This window comes from Paroedura picta, chromosome 5 (genome assembly GCF_049243985.1).
Source record: "Paroedura picta isolate Pp20150507F chromosome 5, Ppicta_v3.0, whole genome shotgun sequence".
Taxonomy (NCBI): Eukaryota; Metazoa; Chordata; class Lepidosauria; order Squamata; family Gekkonidae; genus Paroedura; species Paroedura picta.
In genome coordinates this window covers 70,263,823-70,290,324 of record NC_135373.1, presented here as the reverse complement: position 1 = coordinate 70,290,324, position 26,502 = coordinate 70,263,823, and the positions used below count along the sequence as shown (strand labels likewise).

At 41.3% G+C, this 26,502-nt stretch overlaps 1 protein-coding gene across 1 annotated transcript; it reads left to right on the top strand.

The window, feature by feature from the left end:
* Positions 1–68: 68 nt before the first annotated feature.
* On the top strand, positions 69–26,502 carry CAPZA2 (capping actin protein of muscle Z-line subunit alpha 2). The gene is made up of 10 exons (XM_077338437.1): positions 69–328; positions 11,431–11,494; positions 12,747–12,798; positions 13,149–13,212; positions 15,519–15,725; positions 17,881–17,960; positions 18,591–18,669; positions 20,193–20,264; positions 23,776–23,838; positions 25,531–26,502. The coding sequence occupies exons 1-10, from the start codon at positions 290–292 to the stop codon at positions 25,669–25,671; spliced, it is 861 nt and encodes a 286-aa protein (XP_077194552.1). The 5' UTR covers positions 69–289; the 3' UTR covers positions 25,672–26,502.

Sequence of the window (26,502 nt, the reverse complement as noted above, 5' to 3'; positions counted from 1 at the left end):
GCGCGCGTCTCCCTGCTCAGCTTCTCGCTCTCTCCACTCCCCAACCTCCCGCCGCGGGTGCGCGCGCACTGCCTCTTCCTTCCCAGCGCACGCCACCCTTCTCCGGGGACGCGCTCAGAGGCCGGGCCCGCCCTTCCTGCCTGGCTGAAGGGCGGAGACTAGCTGGCAGCCGGGCCTCGGGTGCTGCTTCTGCGCCTGCTCCGCCTGCTCCTGCTGTTGGGTCTGGCGCCGCCGCCGCCGCCGCCGCCGCTGCTTTCCGTGGTCGGCCTGGGGGGAGGAAAAGACGAAGATGGCGGACCTGGAGGAGCAGCTCGCCGACGAGGAGAAGGTGAGTCCGGCGGTGGGCGAAGGAGGAGGAAGGCGGCGCGGTGGCGGCAGCGCTTCCTCAGCAGCACAGCTTCCTGTCCCCTCTCGGGAGGGAGGTATGGAAAGTAGCGGCATCTCTTGGCTGCCCTCCTGCCACTCCTTGTACGGTCTGGGCGCTGAAAATAGGCTTTAGGCGCCGGGCTGGGGCCGCAAGCAGAGCAGGCGGGGCAGATCCGGTGTCTGATGAATGACCCCCCCTCCTCCTCCTTCTGGGCTTCTCCTTCCCTTCAGGCCCAGGCGGGTGGAGCGGGGGGGGGGGCTTCCGCCGCTCCTTTGCCGTTCCACCCTCGGCCATTCCTCGCTTCCTGGTGTGAGTTTTGGGCAGAGCAAAATGCGTCCACTTCATCCCCCCCCCCCCTTGTGAGGGCTGCTTGTAGAAATGATTGGGTAGATTCAGGAGTCACTTAGCGGAGATCTTTGTTTCCCTTTAAAACTTAATTTATGCTGATTTGGAGAGGTTGGGTTTCCGTTTTTTCTCCCCCCTCCTCCTTTTTGAAAATGTTTCTGGGTGATCCAAGGATTATTTAATGGGAAAGAGTCTTGGGCAAGAATTATATTCTGTTTAATATGATGCAGTGCCTGATGTATATTTCAGGAAAGGAAGCTTGATTCTCCCCCCCCCACACACACACACACCTGTTATTATTATGTCTGGCCTAGTGTCGTTAATACTTCAGTTTATTAATTTATCATCTTTGTGGGAGACTTTGTGTGTGGAAAGGTCTCTAGTGGTTTGTTTTATGTGTTCCTTTCTCCCCTCCAAAAATATAGTACCAGGTGTCTTGAAGGTTCTTATTCTGTTCTTTCTCCATTTTGATGGCTTCACAGGTTGTCTCTGCAAACTTATGTGTCCTGCCAAGCATACCCTTGGAGAGCCACAACTAAAACATGTTCATAAACATAATTGTCACTTTGTGACATCTTATGGGTACACATTTAAAATGTTTGATGGACACCTGTGTCTTGCGTTTTAGGAAGGTTCCAAATGAGACCCCCAGCCAGAAGAATGATGTTCAACACACATTTCCATTGTTGTATATTGTATCTGAGGAAGTGTGCATGCAAACAAAAGCTCATACCTTGAATAAACGTTGTTGGTCTTAAGGGTGCCACTGGTCCCTAAATTTGTTCTGCTTCAGACCAACAGAGCTACCTACTTGAATCACAAAACCATGCATTTATCTTACTCTGTCTTCTCCATCTTCTTTGTCCAAATCCATTGTAGTAGAACTATGCAAGAGATTTCAGAACCAGAGTCTAGTGATGGAAATGTACAACTTGCATAGTCTTTATGTAACAGACTGCCATAAAGGTAATTTTCAGGACTGAGCTAGCTGCTGGAACAATGTGTGGGTGTATTTAAAAAATCAAGTGCAGCTTTGTATCTTTGTCTAATGAAAATTCTGGTGTACTAGAAGGATTTTTTAAAAACAGAAATGGCTTTAATGACTCATTTGATCCTGTGGGTGACTTAGTACATGTGTTTTAAATGAGGTCTATCAGGCATGTGTTCTTCTTTCTCTTGCATTTCTTCAGTATCTGCTCTGAAGAATCTTTACTAGCAATCCTGTGCACACTTATTTAAATTATTTAAATACATTCAGAATTGCTTGTGAGGGAATATAGTAGCAAACACCATGGGAAATTATTTCCTGTTGTCTTAATTTGATTGGTGTAGTTGCACTGTGTGGCATGTTATGTATGCAGCTAAGTGCAAATACAGTTTAATGTGCACTTACTTGTGAGTTGCATTCACTAGAAATATGCATAGGTTATGGTAGGTAAAGGCTAGGCAGTTCCCCCCCCCCCCATTACCAAAGAGGTTAAAACAAACAAACAAACAGGTACATATTAACTTAGTTTCAACCTGCTAATGAATTATAATTTAACAGGCAGGGAAATAAATATCAGCAGTTGTCTCAGTTTCTGGCATCACATCTTGTCCATGGGCTTCTCTTAATATTTATGAAATTGGCCAGGGGGTGGAGCGTGTCCGGCTCCTAGCAGCAGTCTGGACTAGCTGGCCGCACCCTGATTGGGCTGGCCCCTACAACTACTGCCCTCATGTCTGCCACCCTCCGCTGCTCCACCTAGGCAGCGGAGCACAGCTGTGCCGCTGGCAATGAGCGGCTGTGCTGCCGGCAATGAGCTGGTTGTAGCGGACTGCATTTTCCAATGCAACCACAAGAAGGGCACCGCGATGGTATATGTAACATTAACTCCAGGAATTTATGAACACAGGTTGTTTGGGGAAATAAGGAGGAAAACATAAGAGTGCATGATCCATTTGTGCTTGTCCACCCAAGCTGAAATAATAGTAGACTTCACCATGGTCACTACAAATTTTGCAAAACTACTAAGACCATGCCCAGGTGCTGTCTGCGATTATTTCAGAGTTTCTATAGGGAAGTAGATATGACTCGTTCTGTAACAACAAAAAGAGTCTGCCATACTTTCATGTGAGATCTCTCTGTTTTATGGATTAGTAATAAAATAATTTTCCTACCTGTAATCTGAAATGAAATCAAAATGCTGACCAGTAGATCTTTTGGGCTTCCCACTTTGCACTAAACTTAGATCCACATTCTGTAGCATTTTATAAGAAAACTGGGCTGTGACAGTTTTCTTATGTCTCAGTCCCCTGAGACATGTATGAAGAACATAGCTCCTTGATACTATTAAGTTTTTCTCTATCCTTTTAGTTTTAGGCTAGCTGCCTTGCACACTTTTATCTATCCCATTTAGGCGATAGTTCAGAGTTATATTTAAAGTTGTGTTGCTGAAACAGATGAAATCCAGTTAATATGATTTATCAATGTAATTTTTCTGAATATACTTAAAAAAAAGAGGAACGTATTTAAGAAGTAGTTTAGAGTAGACTTGATGGACAGAATTTGAGGAACTTCCACTGTACTTGAGATATACTACTCATTGTCATTTAACATGCACTAATTTTTCCACCATCTCTTCACAGTAGGAATATTAAAGCTATCCATTCAGTTCTGGTGTTTTATTTGCTCACCAGATTATTAAGCTATCAGTGCTTCAGATGAGATTTCTGAGTATAAGCATAGACTGGCATATTAGGTAAGTATTGCTCAAGGAAGAGGTGGTGACAGGAAGAAAGAGAAAGCTACTGAGTGGGTGGAACCGAAGAGATTTTACACATCAGATATGTATATACATAATTTCTGCCTTATGTCAGCATGAGTTAGAATGAAAACCATTGCATAGCCCTGTGTCCAGAGCATTACAGAAAAGAGGAAAAATTTCTGGAGTCATTTTTCCAGAAAAGAAAGATTGTAGAACACTGAAAAATGGAGGCTTTATTTCACGTCTGTATTTTGACTAGAATTGCAACTTAGATTCCAAGGCACATTGGGAAGGTGAAAACTGGAGGGAAATTTTTTGAGGTACTAGTATTTGTCCTTAGTACTAGTAATTTCCTTCGTACTAGTAATGTCCTTAGATCTGCATTCTGTATCTTCTGCTTCTATAAAGATACTTGTTTCCTTGAAGAGATGCAAGTACCTTAGTTATCCTCATTGCCACTGAGCTCCAGCATTCATGCAATTTCTTGATATAATACATTGATGCAGGCAAATCTGATTTGCCTTTTATGTTAGTACTAGCAAGAAAGTCCATTGCAATCAGGAATGCAATGGGCGTTAGGACCCAGGGGACACCGGGAAGTGCAGATCTGTGTGTGTGTGTGTGTCTCTCCCTCTCACTGAATGTCTCTCCCTGTGCCTCCCGGCAGGAAGCATAGCAGGTAATTAGGGCTCGTTCTTAGGAGGGAAGCAGGGCTGGTCAGCAGCTTGGGGCAGCGCTCTCTGTGTGTCTCTCTGCCTCCCTCACAGCAGAAGCGATAGGTGGTAATGAGGACTCATGTTCAGTCTGGCTGGGTTCTGTGTGTCTCTCTCTGTCTCTGGCATGGCTAAGGGACGGAGGGCAGGAGCTGTAGGGGCAGGGCCAATCAGGGTGCAGCCAGTGTTGCTGGCTGCACCCTGATTGGCCCTATTCCAACATGGACAGCTGGACAAATTCCACCCCCCCCCCCAGGCTGTTTCACAAATATACAGAGGATATTTCACAAATATACAGAGGAACCATGGATAAGGATATATATATATGCATCCATAATCTTCTAGGAATTCCATTTGCACCTTCTGACTAGTGCATACTCCATTGCAAGAGTATTTTTGATTGAAAACTGTGCAGAGGCAAGCATTTGAAGCTGTGAAATATTTCATAATTTTGAGTGCTAGATCTGAGTTTTTTTGCTTGTCTTATAGCCCTCCTTTCTGCTCAATGGAGACCCAAAGTGGCTTGTATTATTCTTTTCTCCTACACTTGCCTCATGGCCACCGTTTGAGGTAGCTGAGAGGATGTGACTGTCTCAAGAACATTTGACAAGCTTCAATGGCATCTCCCAGATTCTAGCCTGATACTCTCTAAGCACTACACTACACTGAATAAAAGTTTGTAATTTCTCCTGAAATGAATGTGTTCACAGATGCCAAAGAATGCTAGAAATGGATCAGTGATGTTGCCTCTTTGACCCCTGGCTCATGAATAGAAAGAACATTAGAATGTGTATATGGGAGTGTCTGTACACCTGATTATGTTAATAACTTTAGTGAGGATGTGAGTTATATAACCTGTTGTGGAAAGTGAAAGCCAAAATAGAAATCAGACATGGCTGTCATATTTTCTTCATAATGGGCCTTCAGTAGAATTCTGTGTTCTTTCATAGGGGTCATTCTTTCTACAGTTATCTTACATACCTGTTTATAATCCCTGCATCCCACACAGGATTCTGTGGCTTTTTTGGAATATTCTTAAAATTTGCTCAGGGACACTGGCTACTAGGCTTATTGTCATCACTGCCACATACAAATAAAGGCCAGGTCTTAAAATGTGTTCCATATTTGCCTCACATTCCAAGGAAAGATTGATAATTGTCTGTTTTGAAGTTAATTTTATGTCCCTGCTGGTATTTAAGAGAAGCCCAGGTTAGTACAAAGGAGGCAAAAAATGACATTCCTAAAAGTAGAATTACGGGGACAAGAAATTTCACAGGGCTTTCTTCATATGGGAATACCATTTCCTGGCAAGTAGTGCTAATTGATTCTCTCTAGAATCTATTTCCAAGTTTCTTTGACTGGGAGGAGCTATTTAGTTACTTGGTCAGATAAAATTTCAAGCCTTCTGTCTGATAAGACAGTTTGCTTAATACTGTTGTCTGAAAGTTTTGAATTGAATCTGCGGATTGAATTGAATCTTGTGGGTAATTGTATTTTAAGGAATCCTTTTAGAAAAGAAATTGATGGGTGCTGGAATATGCATAATAAATTGATCGTAACTGATTCAGATTATTGCACCAATTTAGTGTTGTTTGGTGGCAGCTCGATGGGGATCTGCTATGAAGCTGTAACCTTCTGTACACAGAGCATGTACTCTGCCACTGAGGCTGCCTTTGCCACTTAAAACCATTCTTTTGGTGACTAGAGGATGGTGAATGTTGCTTTTCAAGAGCAGCAGTGTAAGTACCACAGCCTTTTACTGATGTGAGCACTCTTGTACTTGCAGCTATATTTGATGAAATTTCTATGCAGTCCTGAAAGGCTCATCTAACCTGTCACATTGTTAAATCTGAAAAACGTATTAATCAGGAAGAGATGTAGTTTGAGTAATTTGGATGTGTGTATGACATATGTAACAGACTGAGATGCTAGTCTGTAGCAGTAGAAAAGAGTAAGAGTCCTGTAGTATCTCAGGGATTAACAAAATAGGTGGCAGAGCTAGCATTTTTGGTGTGTTGCATTTGAGGACACCAATTGCTCATACCTAGAAGTGACCTATTGTTAGTTACTTTTAAATAACATTTATATATCCCAAACTAGCAGACTGAGATTTAGCTAACTTGGTACTGCTGTCTTTTTAAACATGAAAAATTATAAATTTGTATATTATTAATCGACATGTGTTATATGTTGGAGATGGAGAAAATAGTATGAAGTTGCTTTAAAAGTGGCTCCTGAATAGAACAGTAAGTTTAGAAATTAATCCCACTTCAGAAAGTTTAGAAAGAAAATTCACTTAAATATGAATTGCTTTAGTTTGGTTTCAGGAACTCATAAAAGCATTTGCTTGCAAGTTGTAACTGCCTTATATAGGCAAGTTCATTACAAGGGGCTTTGCCTTAAACAAAATCTGTTTCCGTTGTGGCCAGAACAGGAAGACTATGGGTTAGGAGGATCATCTTGTTTCATCGCATCATGTGTGCAGCTTAAAAAAAAAACTCTGCTACTTATTTGTATCATTTAAGAGGCAATAGAATGATTAACAAGGTATCGCTCATGCTGTCAAGTTTTGGCCAGTAGATAAGATACAGCAGTAACTGATTGCTTTTTTGGCCACTGTTTAAGTACATCAAAACATATGAAAAAGAAGATGTATATATGTTCTGGCTTTGTTTAGTGTTTAGTTAGAATTACCTTCCATTTAAATCAATCTGACTTGATCCTAGGGAATTTTAGCCTTCATTATATAAAACTCAAGTAAGATTTTGGCCTTTTATGAAAGCAGATTGTAAAACTCAAGCGAATAATATATTGTAGGTCCAACAGTATTTTGTAATCAGTGCTTTTTGTCCTTACCTTCTGAATGCAAAAGATATCATTTCATAAAGCACAGTAGATTGCAGGAATTTAAATACCCCATCTGCACAAGAGCTCATTCCATCTCCAGTAAACAAGTATGGGAGTAATAAAGAAGACTGTTGAATGCAAAATGTTAGTTATGGTTAAGCCTGAAATACAATCAGATCACTAAAAGAGGGTAATACTATGCCAGTAAGCAAACCTTTCTCTTCCCTCCTGCCAGCAGAAACCTGGCTCACCTTGGATAACGACTTTGTATTCAGGCTAGCGTGGGCTGATCTGCTGGTCCTTTTAAAACCAAGTCACCTACCTGTTCGTATCTCTTTTATTGCTGATTCCTGGGCCACCATATGACTCATTGAAGCAGCACATACCTATTTCAGAAGTCAAAAACAGTTGCTCACTATGAAGTTTCAACCAGTAGGAGGTTTGGGAAGCTAATTGATTATTCTTCTTGTCTGTTTTAACACTTGCTGATATAAGTGAAACATTTCTCCATAACCATTAAAGCATAATTAGATATGATCTCAGGGTTTTCACATCCAGTAAGGTTCAGAGGGTTATTAATTTTGATGGCATCTATGAAAATACATAGAAAATACATAGCTCTACATGGGCCTACCCTTGATTTTGATCTGGAAACTGCAACTGGTCCAGAATGCAGATGCCAGGGTCCTCACAGCAACACCTCAGAGGTCCCACATCCAGCCCATCCTTCAGCAGCTGCGCTGGCTTCCACTTGAATTTCAAATCAGGCTTAAGGTTCTGGTTATCACCTTTAAGGCCCTACATCATTTGGGCCTAGTGTACACCCCCCAAAGAGCTTTACGCTCCAGCACCTCCAACTTTCTGGTCATCCCTTGCCCCAGGGAAGCTCGGTTGACCACAAATGTGGCCAGAGCTTTCTCCATTCTGGCCCCCACCTGGTAGAGTGAGCTCCCAGAGGAGATCAGGGGCCTAACGAACAGTTCCACAGGGTGTGCAAAAGGGAGCTCCTCCATCAGGCATTTGGTTGAGGTCGACTTGAACCACCACTTCCCATGGGCCCTCCCCTTGAGCCTCCCTCCTATGGTACTTACTGTAGTTCTTCCCAACCCACTTGGCTCAGTATGCGTTAATTTAATGTTCTCCGTATTATTCTATTCTACTATGTTGCTGTATTATTGCTAAACTGAGTTATCTGTATCATTTCTATGTGAACCACCCTGAGCCTTTGGTGAGGGCAGTATATATAAATATAAGTGAAGAAGGATGGATAGTATAGGCTAAGGCAATTTAAACTCATGCTGGTCCCTTCACACATGTATATTAGGTTGTTTTTTTATTAGGCTAAAGACAACATTGATTCCACTGTGCACAATATTCTTGAACATTATGCCTGTACTTGTAAAATATTTTCAGATAGCTTGTTTTAATTTAACTTGGTGACACATCTGTTCTTTTGCCATAAAGGTTTTTTATTTGTATATCTATATCTGCTCTTCCAGAGGATGCTCAGGGTGGCTTACAACATTTAAAATACATAGTAATTGAGTATAATATTTTTAAAATTCTTATACAGATCTAATTGGAAAGAATGGTTGCCTCTTTGCACAAAGCAATGAAATAATTACTGAACTAGGGGTGCATATGGAATTCTGTGGGAGGTGGACTCTGCTGGTGGACTTTCGAGCAGGGAGACTAGCATAATCTTGATGTTATTTCTAAGCCTCAGCAAAATCAAAAAGGGAACAAAAACCCAATCTTAAAGTCAGTAACTCAAAAGTTGAGCTATAAACCAATATAAAATTTAAACAATTATTTATTAAGGTAAAGGTAAAGGTATCCCCTGTGCAAGCACTGAGTCACGTCTGACCCTTGGGGTGACGCCCTCCAGCATTTTCATGGCAGACTCAATACAGGGTGGTTTGCCAGTGCCTTCCCCAATTATTTATTAAAGTGCACCAATATTAGGTTAAAAACAAAGTAAAAACTATATTAAAAACTATGCAGATCTAACTGCACACGAACAGTCTAAGCGCGTTTCGACCCTACTGGGTCTTCCTCAGTGGTCAATAATCTTTAAACCGCCTGTGGTGCCACGGGCGCCACGGACTAAATAAATGGTTAAGGGGTTCTAAGGTGGGATTTGTTCGTCCCTCCGATTCCCAGCCCCAGCAACTGCGAGCCGCGCGCAGCGCGCAGCGGGGCTCGCAGTTGCTCCCTTTCCCGCCGGGCTGACGCGTCGGAGGCGCAAAGTGCCTCCGGCGCATCAGCCCGGCCACAAGGGAGCCCCTGGCAGCCACGCGGAGGCGGGCGGGGAGGCGCTGTCAGTGGCGTCGGAATCGGAGCCGCGCCGGGCGGGCGGAGGCGCTGGCAGCCAAGCGGCGGAGCTCCGAGCCCAGCGCTGCCGAGCCCAGCGGGGGCCGCCCATGCCGCGCGCCAGACCCGCCAGCTGCTGCCGGACGTGCCGCTCCACCTGCCGCGCCTGTAGCGCCCGCAGACGCCGGCACAGGCCCTGCGCCCGGCCCCACAGCGCCGCCCGAGGCGCCCGCACCGCCGCCACAGCCTCCCTCACGGCGCGCGGGCAGGCGGACGCCCAGCCCACGGGCCTCCCTCAGCCCCGCGCGTGCATGCGGAGCGCAGCTGCCGGGGGCTCCCTGCCCACCAAATGACCACTGCCTGGGGGAGGCCCCGCCACCCGACGGACCCCACACGATACGGTTAGTGCCTAGGGCCCGCTGTATTATTCATACAGCGGGCTTGATTACTAGTATTAAATAATGCACTCTTATCTAAAACTAATTATGAATTATAGCTGGGCGTTCATGGGAAATCCTGGAGAAATAAATGTAGAAACATATTAGAATGAGCAAATATTTAAAAAGGAAAGTCTAATATATATTTTATATCTAAGGTGTTCAAACACAGGCGGTGATTTACTGTTAGGTGTAGGCCCCAACTAATACTGGCATAGTGTTTCTTTTTGGGGCACCACCTTCTAAGATATGTAATATCTAGGGACACCACTAATGTAAATATAAGACTACTATTTAAAATTTAAAGGTAAAAATACCCATATTTCAAACAGGATATCTCCGTACATACCTCAGCTATTGTTTTACTCAGCATAAAGAGTGCATCTCATGTGTGTCAAAAAATATGTTGTCATTGCAATGGGGAGGAAACTATTTATGGCAACCTGTGAGGCTGATGCAATCTAGCTGTTGTTACATCAGCAGATTTCTGTGGACTAGCCTTGAAGTCCAGCAAAAAAAAGTGTGTGTGTGTATGGGGGAAACTATGATAAAGATAAACCACCATGCCAAGTCTAGTGATATGCAGTTTGAAATACAATTTTACAGACATTAAAATGCCGACATCCAGTCCATCTCCTCATTCCGGCCATTTGTGAAAGAGTCCAGTTGGTATATCCAAAACAGTTCTCTCTTTCTCAGAAGTTTGGATAATGTGTTTCCCATTGCAGACACCTGTTGGATGGCTCAGAATCTCAGCTGCATCTCTGTGTTTATTTCTAAGCCTCAGCCATAGGCCAGGCAGAACAGCTCTGTCTTGCAGGCCCTGCAGAACTGATTAAGGTCAGCACAGGGCTCTGCTCTCATTAGGCAGAACATTCCACCGTGCTGGAGCCAGGACTGAAAAGGCCCTGGCCCTGATTGAGTTCAGTTTCACTTTTTTTGTATTTTATGAAGGAATTAGTTTATAGTTTATTATTACTGGGAGAACTAAATTCTCAAAAGCATTATCAACCATTTTTGTGAGTGCATCTAAGGCAGGGATTCTCAGCCAGGTGTCTGCGACCTTTCCCCTGCTGCTTTAATGCCCTTAGCCTTGCCTCTTTCTTTTCTCCCCCTCCCTTCAGCGTTGTATGCTGCCTGGACTTGTGGCTAACAAAGCAGTGGCATTTGATAGTGACAGTGGCTCTGTGGAGGGAGGAAGCTGAGACACTCCAAGGCATTTCTGGCAGGAGGCTTTGCCCCTTTTTCCTTCCTTCCTCAGCCTTCCTGCTTCCAACTCCTACTGTGGCCACCTTTACATGAAGGGCTCAATGGGTAGGCTGTGGTTATAAAAATCATAGTGGGGGAATCAGTTGTAGTGTGTATGGGGGGAATCTGGGCTGTCTTCCCAGGTGTTATTCTTTCTGGTCTATATGAGGCAGAACTGCTATAGTAGAAGTCAAGGTGGGGGAAGATAGTTAAAAAGGGTGAGAGGTGAAGTTAGTTATTTCACTTCTGAGGGTGTGGCCAACTGACCACGTCCATGGCTTCTCAAAGTCTGAGAAATTATTTCAGGGCTCCTCCATGGTCAAAAGGCTGATCTAAGGTTTGAAAGAGTAGTATGGGTCCTCCAATGTAAACCTAATTACAGTTATTGAAGGGTATATTATCTTCAATTTTAGGTGCGCATTGCAGCAAAATTCATCATCCATGCTCCTCCTGGGGAATTTAATGAAGTTTTTAATGGTGAGTATCTTGCTAGTTGTTGATTCTTCTTAGAATTTTTAGACATTTTTGTGTGGATTTTCTAAAATGCATGGTGTAAATCAGCTGCCATTAAAGCACTTTATTTGAACCCATAAGATTTTTCAGTTGACAGTTATGTTTCTAAGATGTATTATGTGAGGATTTTAACCTAAAGAACCTCAAGTGGGAGTTTTCTGCTTCTACTTCATTAGTACACCTGGACTAGAGAGCTGGAATGTCAGGTTCTGGTAGGAAACCATAGGCATACTTTTAGAGAATGGGAAAATCTTACATGCTAATTTGCATTTATTTTATGATAATATTTAAAAAGAGGAAACAGACATCTCAACAGTGGTGGAATTTACTGTGTTCCATATGTCAGCACTAAGAAAGAAATGTTCAGGTTTAGCTCGATGCATAGTGCATTGCAGATCACTAAATCCTTAGGCTCCAGGAGGCAGCACCAGGTCAGATGCACTCAAATCTGTTGCTGTCACATGGTGACAACACTGGAAAAATTCCAAATGCGTGCCAGTTACATGCTGATACAAAGGACATTGGAATAGTGGGTTGGATTCAGGAGTCATCTATATGTTCTCATAAGCAAGATGACATCTTAGGAAAATGGAACATTTGCACTGAGATCTAGAGAAATCAGTATTGTGGTTTGTAAGAAAAAGTTTCTTTGGCAGAGAATTTTGTGTTTCATCACCAAGTCAGTGTTTGCCCTTGAGTGTATTTTTGTTGCAGTGCTGAATATAAGCAAATGCATCTTTTGTGCATTGTGTCATTGCAGTTCTGCACAGAGGCTCCTTAGTTTGCAGGAACGCTATTGTGCATACTGAAATTGTAACACCATGAGAATATTGGGTCAAACTATTTCAGCTACCACAGAATTGTGTTTTACAGACTTTTCTCAAGCATATCAATTACCCTATTTTGATAAATATGTCCTATCTAATTGTCATGGAGAATTATTCATTTCTGGATTCGATTGAAAAATTATGGCCAATACGGGAAAAATTCCAAAAGGATGCCAATTACATGCAGATACAAAGGAGACTGGAATACAGGGATCTTAAGCAATCCCTGCACTTGACTAGACCCAAACTAAGAATTTTGTAGCTGTGAATGTGGCTGACGAGTATACATAAAGAGTATTGTAATAGAAACTTTTTCTTATATGGAAGCACATACAGACTACAATGTAATTAAGTATATTCACCATTCACTAATGCTCAGTATTTTTCAGATGTTCGATTGCTGCTTAATAATGATAATCTTCTCAGGGAGGGAGCAGCCCAGTAAGTATTATTGCCCTTCTTTGATTTCCAGCTTCTTTCACAAGTTAACAATTAAAGAATACTAATAAGTAATATGATGAGACAGTAATATAAAATGCTTTAAGGCGCTTTTTTCTAAGTCGGGGCTCTGAAAATTTACCAAACTCAAATCTGATTGTTCCTTCAAAGTGAAAGATTCTTCTATTCAAGACCTGAATTAGTTTGCCAGTCCAGTCCTTTGCTGCATGCGAAAGGGTGAATAGTGTTAGTACATTAACTTCAGCCTGTGACTATAAAGAATTTTTAAAGTTTAGAAGAACATGTTGCAAAATTATTTTTCTTATTTGGTGCCTGTTATCTTTACTTTGTAGTGCATTTGCACAGTATAACTTGGACCAGTTTACTCCAGTAAAAATAGAAGGCTACGATGAACAGGTATGAAGCATCCTTAAAAACTTGCTCATTTAATTTTTAATTGTAAGCTGTAATGAAAACTAATTCTTAGTGCTTGTAGAGAGAGGTGTAGAGATTACATTATTTCTTGTGTTTTTAAAAAGTTAACAAAGGCTCATTCAGAGAATTCAGACAATTATATCTCTGTGGTTATTTGAGTAATTTAATCATGATAATTCTAGGCAAAATGCCAAAAAATACCCTGTACTGTACAATAATTTTATAGTGGTTGATCACTCTTAGCTCTTCTTGAAGCTTTTGGTCTGTCTTACTGTTTTGTAAAAGGCAATATGGAAGTTGATGTGTCCTGGCAGGTCTCTGGAGCTGGTGGCATATGCATTTTATTAATAGCTTATGTAGCAATGTCTCTCTAATATTGTTTGTTTATTTATTGTATTTCACACTGTCCCTTTCTAGCAGTCTATTAAAATAAGTGCAAAATTGATTTTATACAATTTGAAATATAGCTCCTCATAATGATTACTAATTTTTAATCCACTTCCTTACTGAATTTAAGTTTAAGGTGTTGTCTGTGATGGATGTGACCATGGTTATGAAACTATACATCACAACAGTTCAATGGGATAGATTGGTGGTATGTGAAGAAGGGGCTAGAACACTTCATGTTCTAATTATCTGAATTGTGGGGCAGTAAAAAAGTGTAATCCCCAAGCTATCCTCATTGTCTGATACCATTCTGGGTCTTCTGTGATATATGACAGTGACGTGGAGAGAGGATAGTTAAGTTAAGCAGTACCCCTGTTGCTATTAGGAGTGCACAGCATTCTCCAGTTTTGCTTCACTGGTAGATATGGACATAAATTTAGAACCACTTCATTATGTGGGAATAGGGGGAGACACACAGACAAGCAAGTGCCTGTAAGGTACGCTTCCAAAAGCAAAACATTCATCCATCATTCTGCATGAACCAGGAGTAACTTTTAAGGCAGGAAAGCCTCTAGAAATACATCATGCCTGAGTGTTCTAAAATCTATATTGACAATGAGGTTTAAGATCTGAATTTCAACTATGAATCCTCAGTAATGCAGAAACTTTTTAGCTTTATCACCACTAGAATGTAGTCAGAATATGAAAACTTTTAGAGCTCACTGGTTGGTTTTCAAGGGAAGCCTTACCACAAATTCTAATAAGTGACATTTCATGAAAAGAGTCGCTGGATATCACAAATGGTAGAACCACTATGTATTGTCATAGTCCGTAATCTAACCCTACAAGGAGCAATTTCCAGTTCTGAGTTTGAAATTGTCAGACCCCTGGCAACTTTCTGAATGAACACAAATGGCATGGCAGCAAAAGCAGTTTATTGAGGTAGTGATACAAAGCTCAAGATTATTCTTGCTGAAACAGATATATGATAAATAATACATTGATCAGTATAACCCTTAGAGTCCTCTCCTCCGACAGCCCTCCACTTTCATGAAAAACACGCAATGTAGCCTTGCACTGAGATGCACATTACATCATTTGTGCCAAGACCAGGCACACATGGTATCATCCAAGCTCTCCTTCTAAAAGTCAATTCTCCCCAAAGGAATTTATATATTATAAAGGAATTATATATTATAGCTATCAAGGCAAAACAATAAAAACAGTTACAAATGTTTACATTTTCTCAGGCCTGCTTGCCCCCCTTTTACAAATGACCGTACATTGACAGCTGTCACATATAGGTTATTAGTAACACCTCTGCCTTACAAATAACCTCAGTGTTATTACTACTACAACCACCACCACCTTTATTTGTATAGCCCGCCCTTCCCGGTTGGCTCAGGGTGGGTAACAACAGGATGAATAAATGACCATGGCTGGGGGCTAACAAGGAGGCTGATCCTGACAGGAACGTCATTTTAAATAATCTGCTTTCAAAAATACTGTGTGTTGATTTTATGTAGCATGGCTCTGAGCAGATGTGTGCTATTTGTATTCTACCTACAGTTTTGGAATTAAAAAGCAGCTAAATGTTCTGACATGCTTTATAGTGTTAATCTTTAGTAGTGGCAAGCCTACATCCTCATCCTATTTTTCAAAACACAATCCTTTCATTCTGTAGTTTGATTGTGGGAAGTCTTTTCATTTGCTTGTGGTTACTTAGGCCTTGCTAGACCAGAACTGGACCTGAGGATCAGCTTTTGCTGCTCTGTTTCAGAAGTCTTTACTTAAAAATGTGTTGAGATAATATTTATTACTGTTTCATTATAGTTCTTGTAATTATATAGAAATACGTGTTTATATAAGCTGATGATAACTAAAAACACTTATTTGGGCAGGTTTTAATAACAGAACATGGCGACCTGGGCAATGGAAAATTTTTGGATCCTAAAAACAAGATCTCTTTTAAATTTGATCATTTAAGAAAGGAGGCTATTGATCCAAAGCCTCATGATGTTGAAAATGCAATTGAATCTTGGAGAAATTCAATAGAAACTGCAATGAAAGCATATGTGAAAGAACATTATCCAAATGGAGTTTGCACAGTAAGTGTTAGGCGAGCTGAAAAAATGCTTTGACATAAGCAATTATTTAGCCTGCTAAGTTTCATTTCTCTATTTCAGCCTGTCTGTTGTAAACACATTTTTAATGGATAACTGTATTTATAGGTTACTGTATTTATATTAATGCCTTTGCCTGCAATCAGCCAGATTACCTTGAAACTCATCTGTAGGGGATGAATTATGTACTCAAACCTTTCCCACAACTATAATGTTAATTATTCATACACACAAGAATCCACATATCATCTCCAGTGTTCGCTAGATCATCAGTGGCATCAGAGATTTAACTTTGACAAACAGAATGGACAGCCACAGAAGCTGGTAACGTGAAAGTGGCCAACAACAAAGTGAAGCAGAATATACATTTTGTCAAAATGAAGCTAGGCTGGAATTTATTCTTGGGGAGTAGTAGTAGAAGAGTTGGTTTTTATATGCCACTTTTCTCTACCAGAAGGAATCTCAAATTAGCTTACAATTGCCTGCCCTTTTCTCTCCCCCCAACAGACACCCTGTGAAGTGGGTGAGGCTGAGAGATCCCTGATATTACTGCTCAGGCAGAACAGCTCTGTCAGGCTGTGGCAAGCTCAAGGTCACCCAGGTGGCTGCATCCGGAGGAGGAGTGGGGAATCAAACTTGGCTTACCAGATTAGAAGCTGCTGCTCTTAACCACTACACCAAGCTGGCTCTCAGTAGTTTGCTGCAGGATACATCACTACTAACTATATTTCTAGATCCAGAAGTAAGAGACTCATCTCACTAGAAATAGTGGTTGAGAACCAAGTTTGTAGACCACTGTTCATTTTCCTGCACAATTTGGTCATTGGCATTTTGCTCTTCTTGATAGTAATTTATATAAACTGATCTCATATTTTTCCAGTAGTGGAGTTTTCCTGTTCTAAGAAGTATACAGATATGATAGTAACCTAATTGTTTCTCTAACAGAAGAAAAGAAATACTGACCAACTCCTGACGTATCTAGACAAAGCTTCAATCTTTGACCCATTTGAATCTGGCTTCCAGCCTGGCCATGATGTGGAAATAGCACTGGTTGCCCTGACAGACAACCTGTAGAAACATCTGGATCAGGGCGAGTCAGCACTGCTTATATTACTTGATCTTCTGGCAGTGTTTGACTTAGTTGATCATGAGCTTTTAGCCTGCCAATGCCAGAATACATAGAACAGCCCTTCAATGGCTGATCTACTTTCTTCAAGATCACAGACAGAGGGCAGCTATTGGGGAGATGCATTCTCACTGATACCATTCTCACTGATTCTCTCCCCAATTTTCTTCAACATCATTATGCACCCTCTGGCCCAACTGGTCCAGAAATTCAGGCTTGAGTACCATCAATATGCAGGTGATGCCCAGCTCTACCTACTGATTGATGGCCACCTGGATTCACCCCCAGACAACTTGATCCACTTGGAACAATGATGGGATGGGTCAAACAGAGTTGCCTGAAACTCAACCCTTCAAAAATGGAGGTACTGTGGTTGGGTAAGAAAGGACCTGGCAAGGAAGCGCGCTTGCCCTGCCTGGATTGGGTGTGGCTGTCAGTTGCACACTCAGCTAGAAATATGGTTGTGATTTTTACACCTCCCTCCCAATAGGCACAAGTTACCAAAGTAGCAAGGCTGGCATTTTATCATTTTTGTCAAGGCAAGTTCCTAGCACCCTACCTGGCCCTAGAATACCTAGCCACAGTTATCCACATGATGATCACCTCTAGATTGGACTTCTGTAACTTGTTCTACACAGGCCTGCCCTTACCTTTACTCTGGAAATTGCAACTGGTCCAGAACGCAGCTGCCAGAGTCCTCACAGGAACATCTTGGAGGACCCATGTACAGCCTGTGCTTTCGCAGCAGCACTGCCTTCCAGTTGAATTCTGGATCATTTTTTAAGTTTAAATCTTATTTTATTGTATGTTTTTAATTAATGTATGTATGTTTACATGTTGTACAGTGCTCTGAGTCGGTCCGCTGGGAGGGCAGTATAGAAATCAATTAAATAAATGGAGGCAAATTTCCTTTTTGTATCATAGAATGGGAAGTAGTGTGCCACATTAAACTTAACCTTCAAAACATGAATTTGGAACTTAGCATTACTGACTTCCATTCCATTTGTGGTTAAGGTTTATGGGAAGACAATTGATGGACATCAGACGATTATTGTATGCATAGAAAGCCATCAGTTTCAAGCAAAAAACTTTTGGTAAGTATAAGCTACCTTATTAGTCATCATCTTATAAATTGGTGGCATTTCCATTTATTTTTCATTGTATTCATTGTAATATTGGGTGTCCATTTCCTGCATTTTTAGTGTTCACAATAATAATTACATTATTACTCAGTGTTCAGTTTTTTAAGAATTTTATATTCATCTAACAATTATGAAAAACATTCGAAAGTATATTTGGGATGAAATGTATTACATTGTAGTTACAGAAGGTGTATTGATTACAGAAAAACATACCAACATTTGATATTGAAAGATACCCTAGTAAAGTCTCTTTCCCAAATGTAAAATGCCATTTGGCTATAAAAATTGATCCTCAACCGATTGATTTATTTTTATGGAGTTCAACACAATATTTCTTTGATTTCTCAAGCAAGCTTACACTGCCATCCCAATCAGATTTAAACAATTATCCACCAGTCTAATGAATGCAAAGGATGGTAACTGCTTAGGATGCTATTCCTAGTTTCTTGTTTAATTAACTTATTTATAGAATTAGAAATTTGCACAGCACTTCAGGTATATTTAATCAAGTTCCCATTTAGTGGATTCCTGTTTCTGAAGGAAGGTGAAATTCTTAACTTTGATTTTGTTTTGTTTTTAAAGGAATGGCCGTTGGCGGTCAGAATGGAAGTTTACAATCACCCCGTCAACCACTCAAGTGGCTGGTATCTTGAAAATTCAGGCAAGTTTTCCAAATTACCTTGGCAGTAGCCCACTTTATGGCCATTTCCACACAAGGAAAATGTTCCTGACAGCCTTAGCAAAATATAGAGTCCTCTCCACATGATGTTGCCAACCTCCCGAAGCTGCCTAGTAGCCAGGTTGCAGTTTGGCCATTTTTAACTCACGATTTTGGGAATCCAAAAAACTGGGTTTGCCACCCTAAATTGTGTGAACCACCAGTAAGCAACCAGGGATAAGGCCATATGGAGGGGAGAATGCACGATAGTCTGGCCAGCTTTATCCCTCCCCTCTCCATTTCCTGCTGAGTATTTTTTTTTAATGGCATGGTCCATGTTGCAGCGCAAACCTGCATTGTCAAAGGTGAAATAAAATCTTCTTTAAAGTGTCCATGGTCTTTTTGTGATCAGGCAGGCAAAAGACAACCCTTTTCTGTTTTCTGGAGGTGGGAAATGAGCTGGGAAAGGGGGGGGGAAGGCGGATGATTGGGCTGCCTTCTCCTGATCATAGAGGGGTCTGACCACCTTGTTTTATAGCCAACCAATAGCACAAAATGTCTTTTTGTGCTCCAGTTTTCATGTTAAGGGTCTCAGAAATCCACCCAGACAGAAATAAACTGTAAAAGAACATGAATTGCAAAAAAAAGGGGGGGGGGAGAATGCTGTATCATTCTGGTATTTCTCCATAGCAACAGGGCAGTGTTGATTTGTATTAAAAATGCATTTGTGTTGTAGAATTACCACATAGCAATGCAGAAGTGCCTTTTTAAAAATAATTTCATGGCTAGGAGGGATAAAATTTCAGTCCAGGAGAGAACTGCTGTGCTGTGATTGGTGGCTTGCTGTGATTGACAAGCCAATGAGTTGATGGAGAAGTTCATGTTGCTTTCCCTTGCAGCCTTATTAGGAGGCAAGCTGCAACAGGGCAGAGGGAAAACACGGAAGGGGTCTCCCCGTGAAGAGGGCTGCAAATGTGAGATTTACCATCTCACGTTTGAAAGCAGGAAGCTTACATTTTATCTCTCTGTGCGGAAATGGTCTATGAATATAATCCAAACTCTTCTTATAGCGGGTTGTATAAATATTTGTAACTTTTACTAAGGAAAACAGATTCATGATCAGTCATTCATTAGTTAGGAGTTTAGAATAGAATACAGAATACCTTTATCAGCATAACAATGATTTACAGCCAAAACAGCGCGACCAAGTGATATGCACAATCCTCCAACAGCACACAAATGTTACAAGGTGGCCATACCGCAATGCGCGGTCCACAGTGGGCTCATAGTTAGAAGTCTAAACACAGCTATATCATTTTACCAGTACACAATTTGCTAATCTATTCTTAAATGTTACTTTGCTTAGTTCAGTAGCCATAAGATTGTAAATGAAATGAAAGTGCAGAATCAATGCACTGAGACTTGTTTAACTGCATTTTGGGAGGCTGTATTGCCACTAACCTTTCTTAATATCAAAACACTTTTTTCATGGCTTTTAAAATCTTTCTTAACTGTCTCATGCTTAGGTTCACTATTATGAAGATGGTAATGTTCAGCTAGTGAGTCATAAAGACATACAGGATACTCTTACAGTGACTGTGAGTATGTGTTTCTGTATCCTATACAGTGGTCCCCAACCTTTTTATCACCGGGGACTGGTCAATACTTGACAATTTTACTGAGGCCCGGGGGTGGGGGGTAGTCTTTTGCCAAGGGACGTCGCCGCTACCTGAGCCCCTGCTCCACTTGCTTTTCCGCCACCATCCCTGACTTCCTGCCACCCACTGGGGGGCGCTGCCAGCAGCAGCTGTGCAGTGCCATGCTGAGGGGGAGCCCCAGCCATGGCGGCTGCTGGAGAGCACCAAAGGTGAGCCGGCGGCAGAGTGGCAGGGCATCCCCCAAGGCAGCAGCCGGGGAGGAGGACAAGGAGGAGCCGCAGCCTGGTACTGACTGATCCATGGACCAGTCCCCCGGTACACTGCCTTATAAGACCATTATTGCTCACTGTTAAGAACAATCTGATTCATATATACATGTAGATCAGTAAATGGGCTTTGGAGTTCACGTATCACTTCTGCTGATGGATTAGATTTGGGTCAGTGGAGCAGATTTTACTTGGCTTCCCCCTTCCATTACAGCCCAACATGCGTCTCTGAACTGCTTCTCCTCCAGGGCAAGGTTCCTTAGTAGCAGTATAAGGAAGAATTGGAGGTCTGCAGTGAAGGGGGAATCAATGAAAATTTCATTCCCTTCCATTAGAGAATGTCCTCAGGATCCAGCCCCCTTTCTCATTACTGCTGTTACACAAAAGTATGCACAGTATTTTGCTAGAGTGAAATTTCTGTGGTTACTCTGTAATGGCTTATTCATATATGCAGTATATCACTTGATGATGCTATCTTTAAGCAAGAGCTGAGGGCCCTGATGGAACGTTTACAGTTCCGCAGGACCTGCAAGGTGGACCTATCCCACCAGGCATTTGGTTGATTACAGAAGATGTGACCCCTCTTCTGGTACTTGCTGCCTTGGTGTTGAGGCCTGCCTTGTTACACCTTCTTGGGCTCATATGGCAGTTGTTACTGGCTGAGTTTGTTGGTTAGGGAGGGTGGGGGGGTAATTGTGTTTTCTTGTTTTTGCCGTATTTTTATACCTGTTCTAAACCACTGAAGTCCAGCATAAAAGTGAAATAAATAAATAGATAGACTCAAAGGTAGAATTGTTTTGGTATATCACAAAATTAGGAATGGGTCAACCAGTTCTTAATCTACCTAATAGTAATAGGATCCATACTGCATTTTACCAACTTGTCAATAAGAGCTTCATGCAGAACCTTATCAACCTTATCTTAAACTATGTCCACAGCATTCCCCTCATCTAGCAAGGCAGTAACTTTTCTCAAACAAAGAGATAAAGTTAGTCTGACATGACTTGTTCTTGAGAAAGCCAAGCTTACCAAAAGATCTGAGTGCTAGCATGGCACCACAAAATGAATTAAGCTGATTTCTAATATGCATTTGTGTGAATGAAGTGTTTCTGAAGCTAGCATTTTTGCTTCCTTGATCGCTTTGCGTTCAAGTAATATTTCCATGCCACTGCACAAAGTTTGTCATCTGAATGCATGCTCTCCTTCCATCTTTTAAAACTGATATTGCAATACTGAAGATCTTGGACCTATTAAGCTTTTCCCAAGAACTGTGTCAACTTGTACATCAGATTAGCAAAACTACAAACACCAAATTTGATATGTTCAAGCGATTTCTGTTGAAATTTCTGTTGATACACCTAGCCAGTGTGATCCATGCGACGGTCACCTCTAGACTGGACTTCTGCAACTAGCTCTATGCAGGCCTAACCCTTATTCTTGATCCGGAAACTACAACTGGTGCAGAATGCTGTGGCCAGGATTCTCACTAAAACATCATGGAGCTCCTACATTCGGCTGATACTCCAACAACATGGCTGACTCCCAGTTGAATTCCGGATTAAGCTTAAGGTTTTGGTAATCACCTTTAAGGCCATATGGGGTTTGGACCCAGTGTATTTGAGAGACCGCCTCCCTGCCTATACCACCAAAAGAGCCTTACGCTCTGACACCTCCAACTGGCTGCAGACCCCTGGCCCCAGAGAAGCACGTCGGACCTCAACAAGGGCCAGAGCCTCCTCAGTCCTGGCCCCCACCTGGTGGTGGAACAGGCTCCCTGAGAAGATCAGAGCCCTGCCCTAACTTCCTCAATTCCACAGGGCCTGCAAAAGGGAGCTCTTCCACCAGGCATTTGCTTGAGGCCTATCAACTCAGAACATCCTCCCCCCCAGATGCCCTTTCCATGACTGAACAATTTGATCTCCCCAGGGGTATATCAGAGTTGTTATTCATGTTGTGTTGTTATTATTACCTGATACATCGTTGTGTTGTTCTATGAAATTTGTGCAACGTTATAGATTGTCATAAAGTTCTATGTAATTTTGTGCAACGTTCCCTGTAAACGGCCCAGAGCCGTAGGGAAAGGCGGTATAAAAATCCAAATAAATAAATAAATTCTTCCCTGTTTTCCCTAGTCTCTTTGCCATCCACCCCAATATCACAATTTGCCTTTGTTTCAAAAGCAGTTGAAGTTCTGTTGAAAAAGCACTGGTCTAATGTCCTTTGGGCATTTAGTGGTATAGAGTTGTTAATCTTTAGATAGAGTTTCTGCGAGGCATAACAGAATATGTAGAGGTTTCCTATGCTGAAGCTTGTTTTGATGAGATTAAATGTGTGAAAGAGAATGGATGGCATGGGATACAAGAATTTAAAATAGTTTCATTTTGAAGTATGGGAAATTACTTGTATATGGTGAGAATGCAATGGATTGTTGGAAGCATAGGTCTTCATTGCTTTGGAAGCAATGAAGTCTGAACTGGGAATTTGGTACAATCTTTGATGGCTTTGATTAAATTTTACTTGTAACTGTTTGGATGCTGTACTGTACTGTGAAACTGGGTGGAAATCTGGGTACATAAAGCAGAAAGCTGTGGTTGAATGTAGCCAAGGCATTTGCTTCAGTGGAAGTTTATTTGTATAGAGTTTGTGTGTTTTTGTAGCTTCATGCTTTTCTAGATGGTACTTGATCCTGTGTAGGTAGAAAGTGCAAAGTACTTAACAAAATGTAGGGTTTTGATATTGAAGCACTCTGAATTCTGAACATCTTTCCACTGTACGTAAGATGAATACCATATGGAAGGGAATCTGTATTTCTGATCTTTAAAGCAGAGCTATGGTGCAAGACATGGTAATAAGAGCTGGCAAACTGAGGATAAGGTAATTGCCATTGTTCTTCCTCCTCTTCTGGCTTGTCCAAATAGCTCTTGTGTATATCTTTAAATGGGAGACATCCCAGCTGTGATACCTTCATGGTGGGAGAGACATACAAGATGGACTTTATTTTCCTCTTGGTTAATATTAAACTGCAGTAGAGTGATTTCTGAGAAAGTGTGCAGTGCTTTGAACACTTGGGGGGGAAGCAAACAAGTTCTATACACCCATAAAGTTTTGCAACACATCTAAAAGCTCTTGGTCTTTTTAAAAACATTATTTTAAAATACTTCTTCTTTCTTTTCTTTTTGTTCTAGAATGAAGCCCAAACAGCTAAGGAATTTGTAAAAATAGTAGAGGCTGCAGAAAATGAATACCAGGTATCTAACATGTCTGTAATACATACTTTAATATTCTAGTGGGTATTGCTGATTTTACTTTTTCACAAGAGTTGTTGGGAAAATACCAGAAAATGGCTGTAGTGTGTATATCTTTATAACTGAGATTATATAGAAAGCACTCTGAGCTGAGTTTATGGCAGAAAGATTAAATCTTTGGATGTCCACTTGAACATCCCTGTTTAACTGTAGCAGTTCAGTATCCAAGTATATAATTTCAAGTAAATGGGACTTTGCCTAAGGGTCCAGTGGCTGTTAATAGCTGACATACAGTGAGAGCAATGAATGGAGCAGAGCTCCCCAAATGGGACTTTCCTAACTTTCCCTCTTGTTCAAGCTTTCCCATCCCCAGGGGTTAAGGCTGTGGTTCTCAACTTGGGGGTCAGGACCCCTTTGGGGGTTGTACGACTCTTTCACAAGGGTCGCAGCAGGGCAAGCAGCTTGGTCGGAGGGGGGGCACCATCCACACAACAGCCTTGGGAGGTAGATTGAGACAGAGTGTTCACCTGTCTGAAGCAGCGGAAAAGAGTGAGATCGGCATGGTGTGACAAGAGGCAGAACTGAACTGAGAAACCCTGGGGAAAAAACAATTTATATACAATCATGAACAATGGATCTTCACGCCATTGGTCAGTTTCAGTTTAATTTCTGTGAAAGAACACTTGCATAATGTTATGGTTGGGGGGTCACCACAGCATGAGGAACTGTATTAAAGGGTCGTGGCATTAGGAAGGTTAAGAACTGCTTGGTAAAGGGATCCTCGGGAACAGCACTGGGCAAATTGTGGATATCTACAGAAACCTCCTCCGCCAGTGTAAAACAACCATGGGATAGAAGCCGCAATAACATTTTAAAACTGATCTTCAAATCAGCAATATTTTGTAATATATAATGTGCTGGAGAGGTTACTATTTTGCTAGATAGTTTCAGTTGATGGAAGATAAAAATCATCATAACCTCCTAGTATTTGCTTTTTATGTATAATTTGAATTAAAAGATTGCTTGACTTTCCCTCCTCCAAAACTACTCTAAAAGGTATGCAGTGAAGTCAGATCACTTTGAGAAATTCATCACACTCAGCGTTATGTATATTTAACTCTCAGAAGTGCTTGGGTAAGGTAAAGGTATCCCCTGTGCAAGCACTGGATCATGTCTGACCCTTGGGGTGACGCCCTCTAGTGTTTTCATGGCAGACTTAATTCGGGGTGGTTTGCCAGTGCCTTCCCCAGTCATTACCGTTTACCCCCCAGCAAGCTGGGTACTCATTTTACCAACCTCGGAAGGATGGAAGGCTGAGTCAACCTTGAGCCGGCTGCTGGGATTGAACTCCCAGCCTCATGGGCAGAGCTTTCAGACTGCATGTCTGCTGCCTTACCACTCTGTGCCACAAGAGGCTGTATGCTTGGGTAATTTAAGCAATAAATTATAACAAGGATTATGGCACCCAGTGTTCTCAGATAAAGCAAGACTGTTCATTTTTAAAAAGATTTTAATGTAAAATTTTTGGTTAATCATGTAACATGTGGCTCATCTTCCACCTGAAGTTAATTAGATGTTAAATAAGTTTTGTAAAATATGTTAATGGCACTTGAGGCATGTTGCTTTTAAACCAGTTCTTTCTGCATTGTACTGTTAAGTTCTAGCTCTTAACAATTCCCTCTTTCCTATGAACAGACCGCTATAAGTGAAAATTATCAAACGATGTCAGACACTACTTTCAAGGCCTTACGCCGACAGCTGCCAGTTACTCGCACAAAGATTGACTGGAATAAGATCCTTAGCTACAAGATTGGGAAAGAAATGCAGAATGCCTGAAATGAAGATGACAAACCTGGATTGTTTTGGTTTCCATGTGTACAAAATAAAATTATTACGAAGGTATTCAGAACTGTTAAGTCACCCAGTCAGCATGGGCATTTGCCATTGAAAATCACTGTAAGTAGTTTGGTTAGGACACAAGGCTTAGCTAATTGAGCATTTTTCTTTGCCCTTTTATTTTTCCTTTAAACGGTTACAAAAATCAATGTAGCTGAACCTGTTGAGAGCTTCTGATAGATTTTTTTTATAATGATGACATGCCTTTAGTTTTCATTTAAGTTCAAAATTATTTGAGAAATATTTTTGCATAAAGTTACTCCCAGTGTCTCTTGCTTTCATACAAAAAGGGCAGCTTCTGGAACACAGTATCACTGAAGAGGTTGTGTTACCAGACAGCATCAGTTTGTCATTCGACATGGATTTTAGCCATGTATGCTGTTGTAGGAACAACCTATCCTTCCCTTGTATGTCAGCCTGAGTAAAGCATTTTCTATATCGAATCCTTTTCAGTTATTTAGGTAGCTTGGTGTTAACTTATTTTTTTTAAGGCCAAGGTCTAATGCTGTTTTTAAGGTGTTGAAATTAAATATTAGTGCTTATTTTGGACATGCATTTAGTGCTCTATTCCTGACAGTTACTCTCAAATGAGTTTGGATTCTATCAGCCCTCAAGTTACTTTTACCATACAGCCACAATTGTATTATAACAAGGCATATTGTAATATATATATAATCCTGTACTCATGACTGTGTCTGTCAGTTTAATTTTTTTCTTGGATTGAAATGTACTAAAATTCAATGTGACATTAAAATGCAAATTTTCTATTTA